The sequence below is a fragment of the Podarcis bocagei genome (genome assembly GCF_964188305.1).
Source record: "Podarcis bocagei genome assembly, chromosome: 2".
NCBI classification, from domain to species: Eukaryota; Metazoa; Chordata; class Lepidosauria; order Squamata; family Lacertidae; genus Podarcis; species Podarcis bocagei.
Window position 1 is genome coordinate 108,237,114 of NC_138126.1, and position 22,165 is coordinate 108,259,278.

The 22,165-nt window shown below is 45.6% G+C and overlaps 1 protein-coding gene across 2 annotated transcripts in view; it reads right to left on the reverse strand.

Moving 5' to 3' along the window:
• Positions 1–21,363, reverse strand: part of MAP2K6 (mitogen-activated protein kinase kinase 6) — an 82,977-nt gene extending 61,614 nt beyond the window's left edge. Inside the window, exon 1 of one of the 2 annotated variants that reach the window (XM_081180944.1) lies at positions 20,922–21,363. In XM_081180944.1, the coding sequence (XP_081037070.1) occupies positions 20,922–20,937 (16 nt within the window). In that variant the 5' untranslated portion in view covers positions 20,938–21,363. Of the gene's footprint in view, positions 1–19,338; positions 19,585–20,921 lie in introns of those variants that run through there. The other variant, XM_081180945.1, reaches the window with a different exon arrangement.
• Positions 21,364–22,165: the final 802 nt, after the last annotated feature.

The following is a 22,165-nucleotide window of genomic DNA, read 5'->3' on the forward strand; positions in this document are numbered from 1 at the left end:
CACCTTGGTACTCCAACAACTTGGAACCCAAACACTGCAAACTAAGTGTTCCGGTTTGTGAACCTTTTTTGGAAGCCATACGTACTCCATTTTGAGTGTTACGCCTCCAATCTGAGTGCCACACTTCCACTTTGAGTGCCACACTGAGGTCTGTCTGGTTTTGCTATTTATTTTGCATTTTTGTTTTTGCAGCTTTTTTGTTTTGTTTTTGTGACTGTGTGGAACCCAGTTCAGCTACTGATTGATTGATTGATTGTGTGACTGCAGTACATTGTTTATTGCTTTAATTTTATGGATCGATGGTCTCGTTAGATAGTAAAATTCATGTTAAATTTCTGTTTTAGGGGTTGTTTTTAAAAGTCTGGAACGGCTTAATCCATTTTGCATTACCTTCTATGGGAAAGCGGGCCTTGGTTTTGGAACGGACTTCCGGAACGGATTAAGTTTGAGAACCAAGGTACAACTCTGATGGATCACAAGAGTATCAAGGACAAGCATCACATTACACTGAACTGCTTGGCATGTACCTATGTCATCTCCCCCTTGCCCACTGCCTTTTTAACTATAGGTGCCGGTGGGAGGCAGTGTTGTTAGGGGAAATGCAGTTCAAAAGAAAAAAAGAGGCTTATCTCTTCCCACCCTGGCTGCAATCAGAACAAAACTCCTTGTGCAGCTATGAGCCTTATGAGAAAGGTTTCTAATGGTGCCAATGGGAACTTTTTTCAAAGGCTTATAGCCACAATGGGGTGGGTTTTTTGTGGGATGATGATAAACTTCCCTTCCCAGTAACAACACTCCCCACCTGTCATTACAGAAGAAAGAATACAAAGACATAGCTAAACTTACAATATAATGTGCAACTTGGCCCTCAATGCTTAGTTTTCTAGAGGAAAATCTGGACAGAACTTCATTATGGGTAGTTTTCATTTTATACTATACTGTAGTCATATGGCACAAAATGTAGGTACTGTATCTCACTGCAATGGTACATAAGCTAAGCTAATTCCATTTTACCAAAATTGGAATGAGTTAAAACAGGTGGTGGTGGTGGTGGTTTAGTCGTTTAGCTGTGTCTGACTCTTCGTGACCCCATGGACCAGAGCACGCCAGGCACTCCAGTCTTCCACTGCCTCCCACAGTTTGGTCAAACTCATGCTGGTAGCTTCAAGAACACTGTCCAACCATCTCGTCCTCTGTTGTCCCCTTCTCCTTGTGCCCTCAATCTTTCTCAACATCAGGGTCTTTTCCGGGGAGTCTTCTCTTCTCATGAGGTGGCCAAAGTATTGGAGCTTTGGATCATGGCCACAAGTATTGGAGCTTCAGGATCTGTCCTTCCAGTGAGACTCAGGGCCAATTTCCTTAAGAATGGGTAAATTTGATCTTCTTGCAGTCCATGGGACTCTCAAGAGTCTCCTCCAACACCATAATTCAAAAGCATCAATTCTTCGGCAATCTGCCTTCTTTATGGTCCAGCTCTCACTTCCATACATCACTACTGGGAAAACCATAGCTTTAACAATACAGACCTTTGTTGGTAAGGTGATGTCTCTGCTTTTTAAGATGCTGTCTAGGTTTGTCATCACTTTTCTTCCAAGAAGCAGGCGTCTTTTAATTTCATGACTGCTGCCACCATCTGCAGTGATCATGGAGCCCAAGAAAGTAAAATCTCTCATTGTCTCCATTTCTTCCCCTTCTATTTGCCAGGAGGTAATGGGACCAGTGGCCATGATCTTCGTTTTTTTGATGTTGAGCTTCAGACCATATTTTGCACTCTCCTCTTTCACCCTCATTAAGAGGTTCTTTAATTCCTCCTCACTTTCTGCCATCAAAGTTGTGTCGTCTGCATATCTGAGGTTGTTAGGTTGCATTAAAAGAATTGATTAAGTAGAACAGTTAAAACCATTCTGATTTTATCTACAATTTGCAACCATCCAGAAACTGGTTATACACTGCAAATAAAGGAGCTTGAAGTTTTTCTGTTCTGTAGAGATGTGTAATTCCTCCCCCTCCCTCCTCTCCCCTCCCAAAATAATAATCTGAAGGCTTCCATAAAATCAAAAAGAGAGAGCAATAATGTTAGGTGAAAATTGGTTTTCAGGATTTTCTTGCAGTTATAATTAAACTTTTGTTTTTTAGCTGATTTTAACGCCACTATTTCACACACTTGAAAAATGTGATTCTAAAGCTTTCCAATAAGAAGATGAAGTTACAAATATGCCAGGTATTAGGAAGAAATGCAGCGTTTCTGGCAAAGTTTCAGGGTAAGGGCAAGGGCCTGGAGCACAAATAAAGAAGCAGAACCCATGCCCTCATGATTTCGCTCTTCGATGCTCTGTGGCAACAGGCCTCTCGCTGTCTGCTAGAGTGACTTTACATAAGTAATTTTGGCCAGCCAGGAAAGTGACCTCTGTTTGTTGTTCCTGGGCAGGCAGGCCTCTATTTGCTTCTCTGCTTCCAGTTCACATGGCCTCCCCTTTCAAATTCCAGTTCCAGGACAAACGTCATCCGAGGAAGAAAGGCACTCCACAATCGGAGACGTGCCTAGCATTTCTCTCGCTATGGTTAAGCAGACTCTGCTTGCTTTCGACAATCACCCAATTATACCAGGATATTTTTTTTATATGGATACAGTATGTGGTCATTTGCCCAGCAAGTATTTAAGGAAGGTCACATATTTAAGCAACGGCAAGCTATTAGGACACATTCTGGAAGGCCTCAAAATGAGTACTGTTATAAAACGTAACTCTGGCATTCTTGCAAAAAGATATAATACACCACTTTAACCCTGACTCCCTTCCCTACCTCTTTTCGTTCCCCTTCTTTTTTTGGAGGGGGTAACCCGAGCACAAATGCAACACTGTGCAGGTACACAGGGTGCCCTAAATGTACAGTCAGCTCATGACTTTAAGAACACAGCATAAACCAATTCAATGAAACAGGGAATCCAGAACAAACTGTATCCTCTCAACCCAGTAGGGTGCAGAACATCAGTGATTTCCCTTCTTCTCTTTCCATGGTTCATTTTACATATCATAAATCCCTGCATATTTTACAAAAACTGTACCATTCAGTATTCCATTATTGTTGTTGTTTAGTCGTTTAGTCATGTCCGACTCTTCGTGACCCCATGGACCAGAGCACGCCAGGCACTCCTGTCTTCCACTGCCTCCCGCAGTTTGGTCAAACTCATGCTGGTAGCTTCGAGAACACTATCCAACCATCTCGTCCTCTGTCGTCCCCATCTCCTTGTGCCCTCCATCTTTCCCAACATCAGGGTCTTATTCCATTATTACACCCATCAAAACTTGCTTACACTGTTGAATTTATCTTAATGCTGCCAGCGTTTTCAGCTGTACAGAATTATTTTCCACATATTGAATAAATGTTTTCCAATCTTCTCTAAATGTACCTCTACTTACGTTCACTTCCAGTTACGTATCCTTTGGGATACGTATGCGGCAAACCCGGAAATATTTTTCCAGGTTTCGCCACGGGCGCATGCACATAATCGCTCTACCGCACCGAAGACGCATGTGCAGAAGCGGTCCCTCCAGTTGTGGAAACCTCAGGATCCGATCGGAGCTCCGCAACGGATATCGTCCACAACCAGAGGTACCACTGTATGTACTTCTTGTTCTCTTATACTATATGTTAAGTCTGCGCGTTGTTTGGGCTAACAAAACATGAGCTGCAGTAGTGGCATACATAAATAACCTTTTTTGTTACCTGGGAATTTCAGTCCGGAGTTATCCCCAACAGACAGGACTCTGGTTTTGCGGGGGGGGGGGAGTACTTTTAAACATTTATTTTTTCCAATTCATTATGGATCATTTCCCAATACTCTTTTACCTTTTTACAAGTTCACCACATGTGAAAGAACCTTCCCTCCACCTCTTTGCATCTCCAGCACTTATCTGATTCGGACTGATACATCTTCGCAAGCCTACTTAGAGTGAAATCATTTTCAGGTAGTTCTTCAAAGAATAACATGCTATAAACTTCAAGTCACTTTTCCAGGGTTTTCCTCCGAGGTTAAAATCTATATTGTGTCCTATTTCTATTGCCCAGTGTGTCATTGTGGCTTTAACAAGCTCGTCTTTTGTTTCCCAGTCTAATAACAAATCACAGTGGTGCCTCGCAAGACGAAATTAATTCGTTCCGCAAGTCTCTTCGTCTTGCGATTTTTTCGTCTTGCGATGCACGGTTTCCCATAGGAATGCATTGAAAATCAATTAATGCGTTCCTAGGGAAACCGCCTTCAGACCAGGTCCGGGGACAGTCTGTCCCCGGACCTCTTCTGAAGGCTGGGGGGGGGGATAAGGGCTTTTCTTCCCACCCCCAGCATTTTAAAAAAACCCCGGGACAGCGGAGGACTTCTCCGCTGTCTGGGCAATCTTAAAATGATGGCGGGCGGCATTTTAAAATCGCCCCGGGACAGCGGAGGACTTCTCCGCTGTCCGGGGCGATTTAAAAGCCCCTGGGAAGGCAGGCGGGGGGACAAAGACTTTTGCCCCCCGCCCGCCTTCAGAAGAGGTCCTGGACCTCTTCTGAAGGCGGGCGGGGGGCGAAAGTCTTTGCTTCCCCCCGCCTGCCTTCAAAAGCCCTCCGGGACAGGCAGGCAGGGGGGAGCAAAGACTTTTGCCCCCCGCCAGCCTTCAGAAGAGGTCCTGGACCTCTTCTGAAGGCGGGCGGGGGGCAAAAGTCTTTGCTCCCCCCCCCGCCTGCCTTCAAAAGCCCTCCGGGACAGGCAGGCAGGGGGGAGCAAAGACTTTTGCCCCCCGCCAGCCTTCAGAAGAGGTCCTGGACCTCTTCTGAAGGCGGGCGGGGGGCAAAAGTCTTTGCTCCCCCCCCGCCTGCCTTCAAAAGCCCTCCGGGACAGGCAGGCAGGGGGGAGCAAAGACTTTCGCCCCCCGCCCGCCTTCAGAAGGTGTTCCCGCCCCGCCGCCCGGCTTCGGAGCATCGTTCCGAAGCCGGGCGGCGGGGGCAGGCTTCTCCCCGCCGCCCCTTGCTTCAAAAGAGGTCCGGGGACAGCGGGAAGCGCTTCCCGCTGTCCCCGGACCTGGGGCTGCAGGGAGAAGATCGCTTCTTCCCCGCTGTCCCCGGACCTCTTTTGAAGCAAGGGGCGGCGTGGAGAAGCGATCTCCCCGCAGCCCCTTGCTTCAAAAGAAGTCCGGGGACAGCGGGGAAGAAGCGATCTTCTCCCTGCAGCCCCAGGTCCGGGGACAGCGGGAAGCGCTTCCCGCTGTCCCCGGACCTCTTTTGAAGCAAGGGGTGGCGTGGAGAAGCGATCTCCCCGCAGCCCCTTGCTTCAAAAGAAGTCCGGGGACAGCGGGGAAGAAGCTTCCCGCTGTCCCCGGACCTGGGGCTGTAGGGAGAAGATCGCTTCTTCCCCGCTGTCCCCAGACCTCTTTTGAAGCAAGGGGCTGCGGGGAGATCGCTTCTCCACACCGCCCCTTGCTTCAAAAGAGGTCCGGGGACAGCGGGAAGACCCGCTGTCCCCGGAGCTTGCGGGGCAAGCTTCGTTTTGCGAAGCAAGCCCATAGGGAAATTCGTCTTGCGAGGCAACTCGAAAATGAAAAAACCTTTCGTTTTGCGAGTTTTTCGTCTCGCGAGGCGTTCGTCTTGCGGGGTACCACTGTATACATTTTAGACAAAAGTGTCTCTTTGTTTTGCAGCAGTTCTTTTTCGAATTGTGAGCTTCGGTCCGCAAAACCATTTTTTTCTATCTAATTTAAACATTTCATGTAACTGATGGTATTGTGATACAGTAGTACCTCAGGTTAAGTACTTAATCCATTCCGGAGGTCTGTTCTTAACCTGCAACTGTTTTTAACCTGAGGTACCACTTTAGCTAACGGGGCCTCCTGCTGCTGCCAGGCCGCCGCTTTGTGATTTCTGTTCTCATCCTGAAGCAAAGTTCTTAACCCGAGGTACTATTTCTGGGTTAGCAGAGTCTGCAACCTGAAGCGTATGTAACTCGAGGTACCACTGTACCATCAATGTTCAAGAACTTTCTATCCTCCAAATGTTGATGGACGACAACTCCCATTGGCCATCCTGGCTGAAAACGATGCGAGTTGGGAGTCCAGCAACAGGGTCACAGTTTCCCAATCCCTAATCTTTTGGGCAAAAGATTCCTGCATTGCAGGGGGTTGGACTAGATGACCCTCATGGCCCCTTCCAGCTCTACCATTTTATAATTCTATGCGCTGCCTCTTAAATCAGAAGCACTGTATCTGAATGCCCAAATACACCCCAGGAAAATTCTTCTAGCTGCAGCGCATTGACTGCTTCCAGGTGCTGAAGTCCTGGAGCAATGCAAGTCAGTATTTGAAACGGGGAAGTGGGTGGGACAGGCAAAACAGATGGTGTGGGCCCTTTCCTCGAGACTGGCATAACTGCTGTGGGGAGATATCATGTCTTCTGCGCTTTGTAGGCCGCCTCCCAGCCCGTGGCTGGGTGGAAAACACAGCCACACAAAAGCAGCAACCACGCAAAAGGCCACCATTTCCTCTCTCACAAATATATACGGAGCATTTGTGGTTTCACCCTATGTCATCTCTGCATTTTTTAAAAAAGAGGTTCCCGAGCGTCCAATCAGATCAGCTGTTATGTTCTTCAATCCTACTCCTACTGAAGTCCATAGAAAACTCCCAACAGAAGAATTGCAGCCTTAAAGAGTTCACAGTGCGGTGAGCATTTTATTTATTCTTCCCTGGAATAAATAAAAAATGCCAGTAGGTCTCACGTCAAGCAGTTACGTAATGATAAATTTCATGAGAGAACTTTTGTGCCTGTGCACTCTGGGCAAATGAAAGCAGGGTGAAGATGCACATACAGTGGTACCTCGGGTTAAGAACTTAATTAGTTCCGGAGGTCCGTTCTTAACCTGAAACTGTCCTTAACCTGAAGCACCACTTTAGCTAATGGGGCCTCCCGCTGCTGCTGCGCCGCCGGAGCACGATTTCTGTTCTCATCCTGAAGCAAAGTTCTTAACCCGAGGTACTATTTCTGGGTTAGGAGTCTGTAACCTGAAGCATCTGTTGCCTGAAGCATCTGTAACCCGAGGTACCACTGTACTGTAAATGGAAAGTGTTTCATAATCCCACTGCTCCCTTTAAACAAAAATAATGGGGGGGGGCGAACATAATTTTTCTTCTCTTCCCTTTCTTTTCTGTTCATGAGGAATTGGGGAAGTAAGCTCGTTTTTATTCCACTTTGCAGCCAAGGACCCCTGAGTCCATGCACCAGAATTACAATGCAAGAATTAAAATACACGCGAAGAAAACAAAGCTTCCATCAGTCAAATGAAAACAAGAGAAAATGCCAACATCTCTCAACTAACAAGAGATAGGCAAATCTCAGGAGCAGGAAGAAGTCTCTCATCACGCAAACACACACACACACACACACACACACACACACACACACACACACACACAGCTTTCCCATCCATGCAGCAAAGAGAAGCAGATTGTTCTTCTGCTGAGCATCAGAATGTTTACTGTGGTCAAGAACTGGAGAAGCTGCAATGCCCCCTCTAATAAGTCTGTGGGCTGCTCTTTTCCTAAAGGATGGAACAAATCAAGGGAGTCAGTTCCTGCAGCCAGCACAGGTGCATCACTCAGGTTGGTTTGGGGCAGATGTAGGAAGCCCCTCTCTCTCCTTCCACCTGAAGAGCCCAGCCAGACCGCCATGGCCACAGCCTGTGAGGAGCAGCATGACTGCTCCCCTTAGAGGCTGCAGCAGAAGCAAGCGAGGATCCAACTTACACCACCGAGATCAGCAACTGATCTCTTGGGTGTTGAACAAAATGCAGTTCTGGAAAATAGAGCAAAGGCCCAAAGAGTGGGAAAACAGGGCAGGGGAGACAACGTGCGCACACACACACACCCTACACTTTTCCTGAACACATCGGCAACTCCCAGCTGTTGGCTCTTAATAAAATAGTTTGTCCCCTCGGGCAACTCAATTTGGACAGATTGTAAAAGAGAAAAACTCTCGCCCATCCCCAGCCAGCTGCACCAAGTTGCTTCAGCTCCATGTGGCCCGTCTGAAGTTCAGAATGCTCAAATTCCATAGAGGCAGCCTGGAGATAGAAACAGCTTGAGCTGTGGGGGAGAAAATCACATGCACACACTTTGTGAACTGTCAAAGGAGCAGGTGGTGTGGAAGTGGTATAGCAGGGTGCTTCTGCACTGGACCCACGGGTCACACTGGCCCTCCCAGTGTGAACGCTACCAGTGTTAGAAACTCAGATGTATAAGCTAGGCACCAAATAGCTCCAATACACCAAGGTTGCAGTTGTCATTTTGGGGCAAGACCACTCTAAAGTCTTATTTTTCAAATGGTGGACAGACTGTGATTGATTCTCAGTTAAACATCTGACCAGCTCAGATGACAGCCTTGAGCTACTATGTAAAGAACTTTGAGAATTTAAAGAAGGTCACTTGATCCAGTCCATGTATCTATTGGCCTATTCCAACCTCTTTTCCTTAATGGTGACTGCTCCTGCTCAAGGCTGCACAGAAAAAGCAACTGGGTTCCGGAAATTCATCCCAATTGTGCAGATAGAATTCTACAGGAGGAGGTATTTGTGTGCGTAAACAGTACGGATCCAGTGATCCACAGATGGTGGAGATTCCAGGCGCCATCCTGGAGCCCAAACATTTTCACTTGGTCACAAGTGGTCAAAAGTCAGGTGCAAAATGTGTCTGGCTGGCACCTGGCTAATGCTGAACACTGAATGCTATCCATACCAGTAATTCAGCGACTAACATCCACATATGTTTCCCTGCACTTCTACTCTTGGCTCACAATGTCTGACCCACCATTAAGCACCAGACAGAAATCACAGTTCTTTCTGAAAATTTTAATATGGGAAGTGCCATGGTCACAGACGATGCCCCTAGGAAAGCGACCACAGCTAGCAGAGCCATTTGGTGAAATCATAATCGTAGCATTGATTAATAACAATCCAATTTTAATTCAGCACCACTGCCCCTCTAACATCCAAGGGAATGGCTCGATTTCACATTGCACAGGCCCGGGAAATATTTTTTATGTATCTAAATGCTGCCGTTTTCTAGACAGGAAGACAAGGAATATATATGAGCATCAGACAAAATACGGGCCAAATGAATCAATTAGCAAAAGCTCCAAATCAACTGGATTGTTCTTAGCAGCTGGAAATCCCAGCACCAGCTTCCTTTTCCCTAAGAAATCATTAGCATGTGCTCAATTTTGGGAAAGCGTCTTTTGCAGGCTTTCTCAATTCCCTGCAAGAACTGCTTGCTATCATCTTCATAAGTACCCTGCTTATGCTTCGTAAGTACCCTGCTTGTGTTGCATCTTGTTGTTTTGTCAGCTCCAGTAGCCTGCCCCCTACACGTCATATCCATGGGGTGAGCTACACAGAATCTGGAATTGTAGAAGAGGAGCTATGAACAAATAGGGACCCCTTCAGATTGACCCCACTTGTGCATTGGCAGAGGGCATGGCTTGCGTGCACACAAACACACACACAGACACACACACAGAGGATTCTAGGGCAGGGGTAGGCAACCTAAGGCCCGTGGGCCGGATGCGGCCCAATCGCCTTCTAAATCCAGCCCGCGGACGGTCCGGGAATCAGCGTGTTTTTACATGAGTAGAATGTCTCCTTATATTTAAAATGCATCTCTGGGTTATTTGTGGGGCCTGCCTGGTGTTTTTACATGAGTAGAATGTGTGCTTTTGTTTAAAATGCATCTCTGGGTTATTTGTGGGGTCTAGGAATTCGTTCTTCTTTTTCCAAAATATAGTCTGCCCCCCACATGGTCTGAGGGACGGTGGACTAGCCCACGGCTGAAAAAGGTTGCTGACCCCTGTGCTAGAGGCAGGCTAGCTCACTCATTCAGCCACTTCACAGGTTCATTACCAAATGCCTGCTGCGTGTGACTCTTTGCACTGCATAATACAAACAAAGGGAAGAGTGGTAATAATCCAATTACCAAATGGTTTCTGGGAGTTGGGTTGGAGGAACACCTTATAAAGTACTCTTCTGAAAGCTGTGAACCTTCCCCCATAACCCTGGAGAAGTACACAACAGTAGTTTACCTACGTTTAGCAAAAGGCAACTATGGAATAGCCGAAGTGAGAGAGAAAATTCTTTCTCTGCCCTGTTCTTTCCTGAGAGTAAGTTTCACAGAACTCAATGGGGTTCAATTCCATGTAGATATAGACATATACTGAAAAAGATATACCAAGAACTCTGGCCACAACTTTCAATTAGAGGAATAATTCCTACTCAAGAGTTGAAATGAAAAACGTGTATATTCTGCTAAGAATAACAGTTTGAAGCTAGTAGTAAATTTAAATATATTTAAATTTATATTTATATTTATATTTATATTTACTACTAGCTTCAAACTGTTATTCTTAGCAGAATATACACGTTTTTCATTTCAACTCTTGAGTAGGAATTATTCCTCTAATTGAAAGTTGTGGCCAGAGTTCTTGGTATATCTTTTTCAGATATAGACATATAGACACACACAACTGCACAACCAGCTGGTCACAAAAAAATAAAGATTTCCTAAAATGCATGTGAAGTATAATTGCACCCTCTGCAGCCACTGTCTCGTTACAGGCACTGCATGCAGCTTATTTTAAAAATTAAAAAATAAAGCTCCAGAATCACATGTACGGCAAAGGACCACTGTGGAAAACTGCTACAGTTCCCATGGCATCTCTGTGTATGTCGCCTATACAACCTGATATAACACCACAGGATTTTTCTTTTCCAAGACCTGTGTGGTTAGATGAAAAACAAAGGCAATATTGAAAGCTTGTAAACAGCCACCAGTCCGGTTCCCTGCAGAATTTCCTCCAGACAACCAGGCAAGGAGGCTATAAAAGAGACAGGAGATTCTTTTCATTTTGGGCAAGTGTACCAATGTAATATTTTTGTGCACTAGTTTCATTTGCAACATATTTAAGTATGTCCCACAAGCTGCTCCTGCTGTTATATGTATACAAGCCCCACTAAGGCGCACAGCAAGGCTTTTAAAATGTTTTGTTTCTTGCCAGTGGTTTGCCTCCAAGATGAGTTGGCACCTGCCAAGAAACACAGAGGGCATCACGCATACGAGAACGACGTTCGTGGCTCTCTGCATCACACGCACGCAGAGAATAGATCACAAACTTTCAGGAAATTCCCACCCATCCCCACCTCCTATTGCAAAACATCAAAATTTGGTGTGAGAATCATTTGGCAGAATGAACTCAAAGCAACAATATCTATTTAGGCAGCCAAGCCACTCTGCATTCCAAAGGCGGTGAGCAGCTTACGAGATACTTTTCTGCTCTCCAATCTTTAACTTAGCTTTCTGGTTTTAAATTCTGGACACCCCAACACCACATGGCTCCAAATATTATTATTTAAATATGAAAGAGGTTCAGTTCTGCCCTTAAAACAAAATATATACAGTGGTACCTCGGATTACATACGCTTCAGGTTACATACGCTTCAGGCTACAGACTCTGCTAACCCAGAAATAGTACCTCGGGTTAAAAACTTTGCTTCAGGATGAGAACAGAAATCGTGCAGCGGCAGCGCAGCGGCAGCGGGAGGCCCCATTAGCTAAAGTGGTGCTTCAGGTTAAGAACAGTGTCAGGTTAAGAACGGACCTCCAGAACGAATTAAGTACTTAACCCGAGGTACCACTGTATTATTCTTCATGAGACGGGGGGGGGGGGCTTTGTATTTCAGCAATATAGAAGTGGAAAGATTGTCCATTATCAGTGATGGAGATCATAAAAAACAAATTATGAAATGGGGAGGGTTACAGGCAGCCTTTTAACGTATATTTAACTACACATTAGCATATAAGAACATAGAAGCCACTTCTCTAGGGATCAGAAACTGGCATCCTTTGGGCCAAAGCCAGCCCCATAAGTCGTGCCATATGTTCAGTCCCCTAGCTCTAAATAGGGGACCATGGGATAGCTTATCGTCTTTTGCTTTAGCAGCTGATAAATGGAGGAATAGGGGTGGGCAAAAGTGATCCTCTGGAAAAACTAGGCTTGGTAGTAGTAGGCTTGGATGAAACCCTCCACCCCACCCCACCCAAAAAACCAACCACATATCAGATACATTCAGTGATTCCGTCAAACATGTTCAGTATCCCTATCGTGCCATAAGGAAGATTTTAGCAGCAAAGAACAACTCCAATAATCATCTACAGAGTAAACTCACGAAGTTTAAACCTCTGCTAAACGTATTAGCTCAGATTACAACACATGCAAGTCAGAAGCTACAAATTCAATAAGCAAAGGGATTTTCTGTAAATCAGTGTTAGCAATGATATTAAGGTTATTTGCAGTTTTCTAGGTCTTATAGCGTATGATCGTCAAAAAAAAAAACATTTTTACACCCTTTTTTCATATATCAACCAAGACATAAGACCAGCAATGCACAAAAATCAAAGTGGAATAAACATGATCTGTGCCCACGTTACGTAAGTGGACTTAAGCAACTTCTTTTTGCTTTTTCATGCCTTCCTATTCCCCACTATTATTCCATAAACCTGAAACATTTTTCACCTCTCCTACAAAAGTTTATAGCATCTAACAAAAATGGAATACACAATACAAAAAGATATTGTCTACAATAAATCTAGTGCTTTTGTGCATTTCATAGATCTCACTGGCCCAACTTGCACAGAATGATAAGCCATAGTTTCTTTCTAAGCATTTTGCACCCGGCTACCACTTGCCGCCAAGTGAAAATGTCCAGGTGCCAGGATGGTGCCTAACGTCTCCACCATCTGGAGATGCATGCCTGGGAAGCCTTGGGTCTTGCCTGTTTTCACACACTAACAACACATCCTGCAGAATTCTATCCATTATATGTTATCTGCACAATCGGAATGAATTTCAGGAACCAAAAAGTCAAATCGAAAAATACAACTTTTGAGCTGTCCGGCCCCAAAAATGGCAACTAGACAATCTGTTTTGGCAACTGCAACCTTGGCTTATGGAGCCATTTGGCACCCACCTGAGTTTCTAACACTGAGTTGATGCCCAATAGCGGCAAGCAGCTGTGAGCATCACTCTGGGGCACTGTGGGAAATTCAAACAGCCCTCAGCCACCCTGGTAAGCTCACTGCAAGAGGGGCGTCACAGCATGGGGCAGGGTCTGCTGATGCAACTGGGGTCCCACTACCAGAAGTCACTGTACCAAGTACACACTCTCAAACCTCATGCCTGACTTGAGTCAGAAAGATGGAACTTTGCCTAAAGAGCATGGATCGCGTGTGCAGCAAAGCTCCAGATCCCTCTTCAGGGACATAAGAGACTTGCACAAAATCAGTCCCTTGCGACTGGCAAGCAGTGGGTTACCAGTATTTAATTTAATTTTATTTTTAAATTTAATTTTCACAAACATCATCACCATGGCAGTCTACAAGAAAATATTATTCCGAGAGGCACGGCTGCAACGAAAATCTGGCATGCGTGCAATGGATACTGTTTTTCTACCACTTTTCAAAGACAGCAGATGCTGTTCACATCTTGCACAGAATTCCACTACACATCCCCATTTCTCAAGTCATTACATCCAAATAGGATTGAGCCATGCAAAATCTTGACGCATATTAGAAGCCGCAAATCAGAAAACCAATGAAGAAGCCTTCTTCTCCCGTTTGCTTTTTTGGTTTTTCTAACCTATTCCATGTGCAGATAAAGGTAAAGAGACCCCTGACCATTAGGTCCAGTTGCGGTGCTCATCTCACTTTATTGGCCGAGGGAGCTGGTGTGCAACTTCTGAGTCATGTGGCCAGCATGACTGGGCCACTTCTGACGAACCAGAGCAGCGCACGGAAACGCCGTTTACCTTCCCGCCGGAGTGGTACCTATTTATCTACTTGCACTTTGACATGCTTTCAAACTGCTAGGTGGGCAGGAGCAGGGACCGAGCAACGGGAGCTCACCCCGTCGCGGGGATTCGAACCGCCGACCTTCTGATCGGCAAGTCCTAGACTCTGTGGTTTAACCCACAGCGCCACCCGGGTCATGTGCATTCCATGTGCAGAGGGAAGGATAAATAGACCAAATACATTATCAACTGTTTAAAAAAAAAAAAAAGGAAGAGGATGCATTTAATTATTCCACAAGTCACAGAGGTTCACATTTTTCTAAGTACAGAATATTTTAAGCTTGTTTTTAATGTTCTTGTTGGTTCTGCATCCTTCCGCCCCAACCTGAAACTGATGCAGAGTGGAATTACCGTATCAACATAATGCAATATGGGGCATCCATCACACTGGGTGGAATTCAACATCAAGCTAAGACAACTGTTCTGTCTGGGCAACTACATCAGCTTGCCAAATGTTAACAATCGCTCCTCTCCTCCACTGTTTTGGGCGGTGGGGGGGGGTATCCTCAGAGCCACTTATTTTGCAGTCGGGGGCACACAGAGGGAGAAGGCAGGGAGGCCGATTGCAGAAGCAGCCCTTACATAGGGCTTCCACAGAAGTGGCTTCTTCAGTATGTTTATAAGCAGTGAAATAAAGAACACTTTTGAATGAGCAAAGAAACTTCACCTGAGCAGATGCTGCTCTTGATATGCCACGGCTAGGTTTCACAGGGGATACCCTGCGTGCAACAGAACCTGCCGAAACCCATTGCCACCCTTCCTCCCTATCACGAAAGGCCTGAAGGTCAGGGGAACTCAATGCACCTCGAAGACTCGCAAAAGGTCTGCAGCTCCTACTCGCTCTCCCAGCATCCCACCCCCCATGAGCTGAAGCACTTTCCATTCCAGCACAGGGCACTTTGGAGCTCAACCTTTGCTGTGCTCTTTTACCTGGGGATAATTTTCAGTGACTAATTCCAGCTAAGTGCCGATTTCAAGCACCCAGAACTAATTATCCTTCCACGAAACAATGGGGAGCATTACTTCAGTATTTAACCTCTCGCAACCAGTTCTGTAAATAGTCATTCGCGTTGCCTTAACGCTAGCTACGCGATCAAGATTGCACACAAAAGCAAAGCAAAACTTAACCAAATGCGATCACGGCCCACTCTTCCGAACGGAACTAGCAAAGAGCTAAAGTCAAGAGAACCTCCCAACCCCTTCAGAAGCGCTGTCTGTGGCGTACACCTGCTGCCATACACCTGTTGAACTCCTTTGTGAAGTGTTCCAGGTTCAATAAGGGTTTAATGGAATATTGAGGCCCCCTCCAGACTGCTGTTTAATAGCAGCTGTATGCAGCGACATGGCAATGATGCATTAGTAGGGCATGGGTGCATAGCGTGGGGAGTGCCAGGAGGGAGCACAAACTAGGTGTCCCCACGCAGGTGACCCCAGCGTGGCATGGCCCGATGCCCCTCTCTGCCCACCAAGGGCCCTGCCTGCCGGCCCGGCTCCCCCCGTGCAGGCAGACAGGCAGTTCGGCAGGGTGGAGTCACTCCAATGGCATCAGCAACTAGGCTGCCCCCCCCCCACGCACAGTGTGAGCACAGCCCTCCTGCCCAGCATGCCCTGGGCACCAGCAAACAACGCTATGCCACTAGTAGGGCATCTGAAACGGATTTCTATCAGATCAGCCCACATTCTCAGTTGTTCTCTTATACTTTCTAAAGTTTCTGTGTCACTGCATCCCCACTTGAACTCTACCTATTCTGTTTTCTGTGTTTTCACACACACACACACACCCCAAAAAATTGCTCACCCTCTACACTAAGTGTAAGATAGTTGCACTATGATGCCATGCTTCTATATGCACACTTTCAAGAGTGGGTTCAGGCTGCGGTTGCAGGGCTAAACCAGAGCTCGTTTCCACACACAATGGAATGCCGGCACCTGGCATCAATAGGAACTATGCGGGAGTGGTTACATCACATAAGTGGGTACATTTCGGGACATTATCTGAAGGCAGCACTGTTTTTAATGTTTGACGTTTTATTATGCTTTTATATTTTGCTGGAACCCAGCCAGATGGGCGGAGTATAAATAATAATATTACAGTCGTACCTTGGTTCTCAAACAGAATCTGTTCCGAAATCCGTTTGACTTCCAAAAATGTTCAAAAACCAAGGTGCAGCTTCCGATTGGCTGCAGGAGCTTCCTGCACTCCATCGGAAGCCGCGTCAGACATTCCGCTTCCAAAAAAAAAGTTCACAAACCACAACACTTACTTCCAGGTTTGCGGCATTTGGGAGCCAAAACTTTTGAGTCACAAGGCATTCGAGAACCAAGATACGACTGTATTATTATTATTATTATTATTATTATTATTATTATTATTACCACCATCAAGACGCTCTTGCACCATAGCATATTAAAAGCCGGACTAAAAGGATTTGTAGTATAAAAAGTTGCAGATATTTAGCAGGAAACTTCAGGGCCCTGACCGATTGCAGCCAAAGCAGGATAATCACCCTGAAATATTTGCATGTGCAAATTGCATTGAAAGCGCCATCGTGCATAAACAATTTGAGTCCATCACGAGCACAGGTGAGGATGAATGTGCAATAAGAAGGATGTCTGGAGGAGCCCTGAGATAATTGTGAACGGTTCAATATCAGAAACCAAAAAGACTGCGAGCTAAAACGGGATTTAGAGCACAGTCCTAACAATGTTAAGTCCTGCTGAATTCAACAGCGCTCAAAAGTAAAGTAAGGTTCGTACTGCAAGCTTATGGCTTTCGCCTAGATCCGTATTTCCTAAAGTGTGGTACACATCGTCCTGGGGTATGCAAAAGGTTTTCAAAGGGGACATATTTCATTTATTAACTGAAAACAACTAACAGGTGGGAGCAGCCAGACTGGCTCATTTCACAGAAATCACTTAGAATGGTACCCTTATACATTTCTTTCTCGGAGAGCTAGTGGCTTACTTTAAATAATTTCTTTAAAAGCTCAGTTCGGGGCCTTTGCCATGAGGACATTTTCAGGCACTGTGGTGCCCAGAGTCATTAGGTTGGTGACTCCTGAATTACAACACCTAAGAACAATTCCAGAACATACTGAGAAAGATATCGGCTTAAAGCTCTTGTTGGAAGAGGAAGGTTTTCAGTAGACTCTGAACAGTAAGAGACGGTGCCTGTCCGATATAATATAGAATCATAGAATTGTATAGTTGGAAGGGACCCTCAGGATCATCTTAGTTGAATCCCCTGCAATGCAGGAAAATGCAGCTGTCCCATAGGATAGAGATCGAACCTGCAACCTTGGCATTACCAGCACTATGCTCTAACCAACTGAGCTATCCATGCACTAAAGGGAGGGGATTCCAACATTGTTGAGAGCTAAGTACCACTTAAATCCGTCTTACCATGAGGTGAGGGTACCTGGAAATGCCTAAGTATGCCAACAGTCCTAGATTAGCTTGCCCTTTCAGAAGAACTGGCTTGCCCCATGGATAAGTCCCCCTTACGTAGTCTGCCTTGGCGCTTCTGCTAGCAGAATGCGGTGGCACCCCGACAAAGGTTTCACAAGATCAACTTTCCCCATTTGGGTCAGGACCAGCAGCTTGTGGTTATAGAAAAGAAAACCCCACAAACCAGAAATGCCACAATTTAGGTAATAATAATAATAATAAAAAGATACAGAATCGCAGAATCAAAAGGTAACCTAAGGGTGATCTGCAATGCAGGAACCTCAGCTAAAGCATCCATGCATAGCTGTCAACGTTTCCCTTTTTTAAAGGGAAATTCCCTTATTCCAAATAGGATTCCTCGCAAGAAAAGGGAAAAGTTGACAGCTATGTATCCATGACAGATGGCCACCCAACCTCTGCTTAAAAATCTCCAAGGAAGGAGAGTCCACCATCTCTCGTGGAAATCTCTTCCACAGTCAAAACAGTTCACCCTGTCAGAAAGTTCTTCCTGAAGTTTAGTCGGAATCCGTTGTTGTACAGTGGTACCTCGGGTTACACACGCTTCAGGTTACATACACTTCAGGTTAGATACTCTAACCCAGAAATAGTACCTCGGGTTGAGAACTTTGCTTCAGGATGAGAACAGAAATTGTGCAGCGGCGGCAGAGCAGCAGCAGGAGGCCCCATTTGCTAAAGTGGTGCTTCAGGTTAAGAACAGTTTCAGGTTAAGTACGGACCTCCGGAACGAATTAAGTACTTAACCTGAGGTACCACTGTAACTTGCAAGCCACTGGTTCGGGTCTTAGGAGAAAACAAGCTTGCTCCATCCTCCATCTGACAGCCCCTTGGACGCTGTATTTGAGGAATCATTTGCATGGCAGGGGGCTAGCTTCTCCTTTTATTAATCTAGGGACGCGGGTGGCGCTGTGGTCTAAACCACTGAGCCTCTTAGGCTTGCCAATCAGAAGGTCGGCGGTTCAAATCCCCGCGACGAGGTGAGCTCCCATTGCTAGGTCCCAGCTCCTGCCAACCTAGCAATTCGAAAGCATGCCAGTGCAAGTAGATAAATAGGTACTGCTGCAGCAGCGTTTCCATGCGCTCTGGCTTCCATCATGTGTTCCATTGCGCCGGAAGTGGTTTAGTCATGCTGGACACATGACCTGGAGAGTTGTCTGTGGACAAACGCCGGCTCCCTCGGCCTGAAAGCGATATGAGCACCGCAACCCCATAGTCGCCCTTTGACTGGACTTAACAATCCAGGGGTCCTTTACCATTACCTTTTTCAATCTCTTGTGTTTAAAAAAGCATACCCAAAGGAAGATTCATTTCTGCCATTACAGTTGTCAAGGTGTATTATTTTAAAAATATTCCATCTCTTATAGCATCTCAAAAACATATAATCCACAGAATCCTGTAGTTCTCATGCTCGGCTGAAAGAAATATCAAGTAAATGCAATTGTATTTCCCTTATATTGAAGCCTTGTAACCCTTGCTTTTTATTTGCTCCGCTCCCCCTGTTGTCCAACCCACCAGTTAACATTGCAGGGTAACCTGAGCAAAAGAGAAGTCCCTTGTCCCCTGTGAGCTTACAATCTGAAGTTCCGTCTACACAGTTATCCCCACAAACCTCAAAGTTAGGCCTTTTTCTTTCTGCCGGTTTAACACACTACCCCTTAGAGTACTTTCTGCTGCATACAGGCACCCTTATTCTTTTGAAATAAAGGTCTCTAGATGTTTTCGGAGCCAACATTTGCTTCATTTGTGTTCTTTATAGTACCTAAAAAAACACACACACAACCTCATCTACCTGAAAATTACATTCTACACATCTAAATATATGTATGGAAATGCTTCATGTGGACAGAATGAGAGTTGGAAAGGAAACCAGAATTCTAGGCTGGGAAATGATGCCCTTACCAGACAAGATGATGGATCCTGGCTGCAAACAAAACTGAATGAAAGCAAGATCTAACCTGAATGAATTGGTGCATTTCCCCTTCAATTTAGACAAATCCAGTCCCTCAAAAAAAAGGAGTACTTTTTCACTGTCTCTCTCCTCCAGCTTTAATCAGTTTTTCCAAGGCAAGAGGAGGGAGATTCAGGTTTCTACATCCTCCCCTTTTCCTCCTCCATGTATCAAATGATGGATTCCCCTCTTGGCTGCTAACTAGATCAACATGTTGGATCCGAAGAGAAAGGAAGAGTGCCACATTCTCTGCTAGCCATCCTTTTAGACTGGCAAAAAAAAAAACCCTATTGGGCTCTTTTCTGCTGAGAGCTTCCAATCAGCCTCCATTTGGCCAGAAGAGAGGACTGCAGTAAATAGGGAATAAATTATGCAATTCAGCCGCCACAAAGTGCAACTAGGGAAGGGGGGGTTGACATTAAACACTGCGATTAGCACCCATTGCCTCTCTAGCCCCCTTTCCCGACCACCCTCGAGAGGAAAAAATGAAGTCGTCGATAAAGGAACTCATACAAGTGGCTTCCCAAAATGCATTCTGCACCACTGTGCACAGAATCCAAACCCACAAGTCCTGCAGCCTCTGTAACACAGATATTTGTAGTGCAAAACAGAATAAAACCCAGAAAACTGAATCCGTATATCCATGCATAGACAGCTAGATTCCTCCCCTAACTGCATGACCCACGCAGGATGGCTACAGTAGTTCCCACTTTCAACATTACTCTTACAAAGTTTGAAGGGGACGCTTGTCTACATTTTTATTCCATGTCCATTATCCTTCCACGTTTGCCCATCTTTTAAACCGTGTTGCCAGCCTGAGGAGGACACAGAACCTTCTCCAGTACTTTTGAGAAAAAGATCTGCTCTGCCTCCATTTACACACATCCCAAACCAAGAAATCCGTGTTCCAGTGTAAGAAAACGTAGGAGACTTCCTTGCGTAACTTTCTCAAATCCATTCCTAAAACTACACGCACAGCTTGCGACGACCGGGGGGGGGGGGGTTAGGTCTGTGGAAAATGAGCTCAGCATTGGCATCAGAACAATACTTTCCCATAGAAACAGAGGCATATATTAAATTCTTAGTAACTCCACTCAAGTTTCACCTTCCCTTTCCTCCAGATAATTTTATTTTTTTTAATGCAAAGTTTGGCTTAAATTTGCAAGGTAAATTGTCTTGCAGATTTGCATTTCGCCTTTTTTGGAAAACGAAAAAAAGAAAATATACAGCAGCTAAATGCATAAGCCCTTCAAAAGCCTTTATCTGCCCTGACTGTGCAAAAGGCAAAAAAAGAGCTCTGTAATCCCAGCAGAAGAATGCAAATAACGTCAATGCACAGCTGAACTGCAAGCCCTGCCTTACAGGAACTATGTGTGCCTGTGTGTATGTGCGTGAGTGTGTGTGCGCGCGCCAGTGTGTGTCTGCAAGGAGAGAAAAAAAAGGTACATTCTAAACAGGAAATGCAACTGAGAGCTATTCAAAGCCTCAAACTTCAAAATGCAATTGCATCCCCAAAATTGCATGCATGCAATTCCATAATGCATGGACGACTTTTTGCATATCTGCAAGGAACGCAAGTCGGAGCCTTACCTCTCTGCTGAGACATTTTCCCCTCTGCTTTGATGGGGGAGGGGAACACAAAAGACTTTGCCTTCTCTCTTCAGTAGCTAGTTTTGCAACAAAGATGAAAACTGCAAGCGCTCAGTCTTCATGCAACTGGAGTTTTTCTGACTCCCTGCAGCAGATCTCCTTGCAGAGGAAGGAACTGCAATTGCACACCTTGCAAAACAGATTGCAAAGTGGGTTTTCACCCCCTATTGCAATGGTAAGGAAGGCTCTGCTGCACCTACATGATGGGCCAGGACTGGCAGCTAAAAGCTCCAAACTTGGATCCGAGTGCCTTAGTGCGCAGACGTCCTTTCTACGAGCAGCGCGTTGGTTTGTGGGTAATGTAGTTCATCCGGACAGCCCATTGAGAGCTTCTTTAAGGAGACTCCGTTGTCTTCATGCTCGAGGAGGGAGGTGGGTGGGATTAAGATACACGGAGCCATCTACTTGGAGGCGACTGCTGTGCAGCGGGGGCGCACAGATCCCACTGGAAAATGTAAGCAGGAAATGGAAACGGCCGCGCACAGTCTTCTGCTATGTAATCGGAAAGCTGCAGAGAAGCATTGCCTAGCAGAGCGAGCATGCAACCACGTTGCGAGACTTCGTGTCTATCCAATGGCAGTTTCATAACAGGAATTGCCGTACTGCAGTCTAGCAGTCTGCCTCCAACAGTGGCGACCCCTCGCCTCGCATGGTAGTACATATACCAGGGAATGCTCAGCCTCTCGGAAGAATATTGTCACTATACAGAAATATCAGCATGACTAGCCATTGAGCATCTTCTGAATTAATTTGCCTTAAGCTTTTAGTCTAAACACATACATGCAAGCAAGACACACTGCCCAAGATAAACAGTGGCGTTTCCCTCAATAAAGACTTTCTTGCCATCTAAATGGAGGCACTCCGTATTGTTTGGTGACAATATTTTGAAAATGCAGGTAGTTTTGCGTTCTCTTCAATTACAGGTTACAGTGGTACCTCGGGTTACATACGCTTCAGGTTACAGACTCCACTAACCCAGAAATAGTACCTCAGGTTAAGAACTTTGCTTCAGGATGAGAACAGAAATCTTGCTCCAGTGGCGCGGCGGCAGCAGGAGGCCCCATTAGCTAAAGTGGTGCTTCAGGTTAAGAACAGTTTCAGGTTAAGAACGGACCTCTGGAACAAATTAAGTACTTAACCTGAGGTACCACTGTACTTTTAAAAGACTGGCGGACGAACCAGGA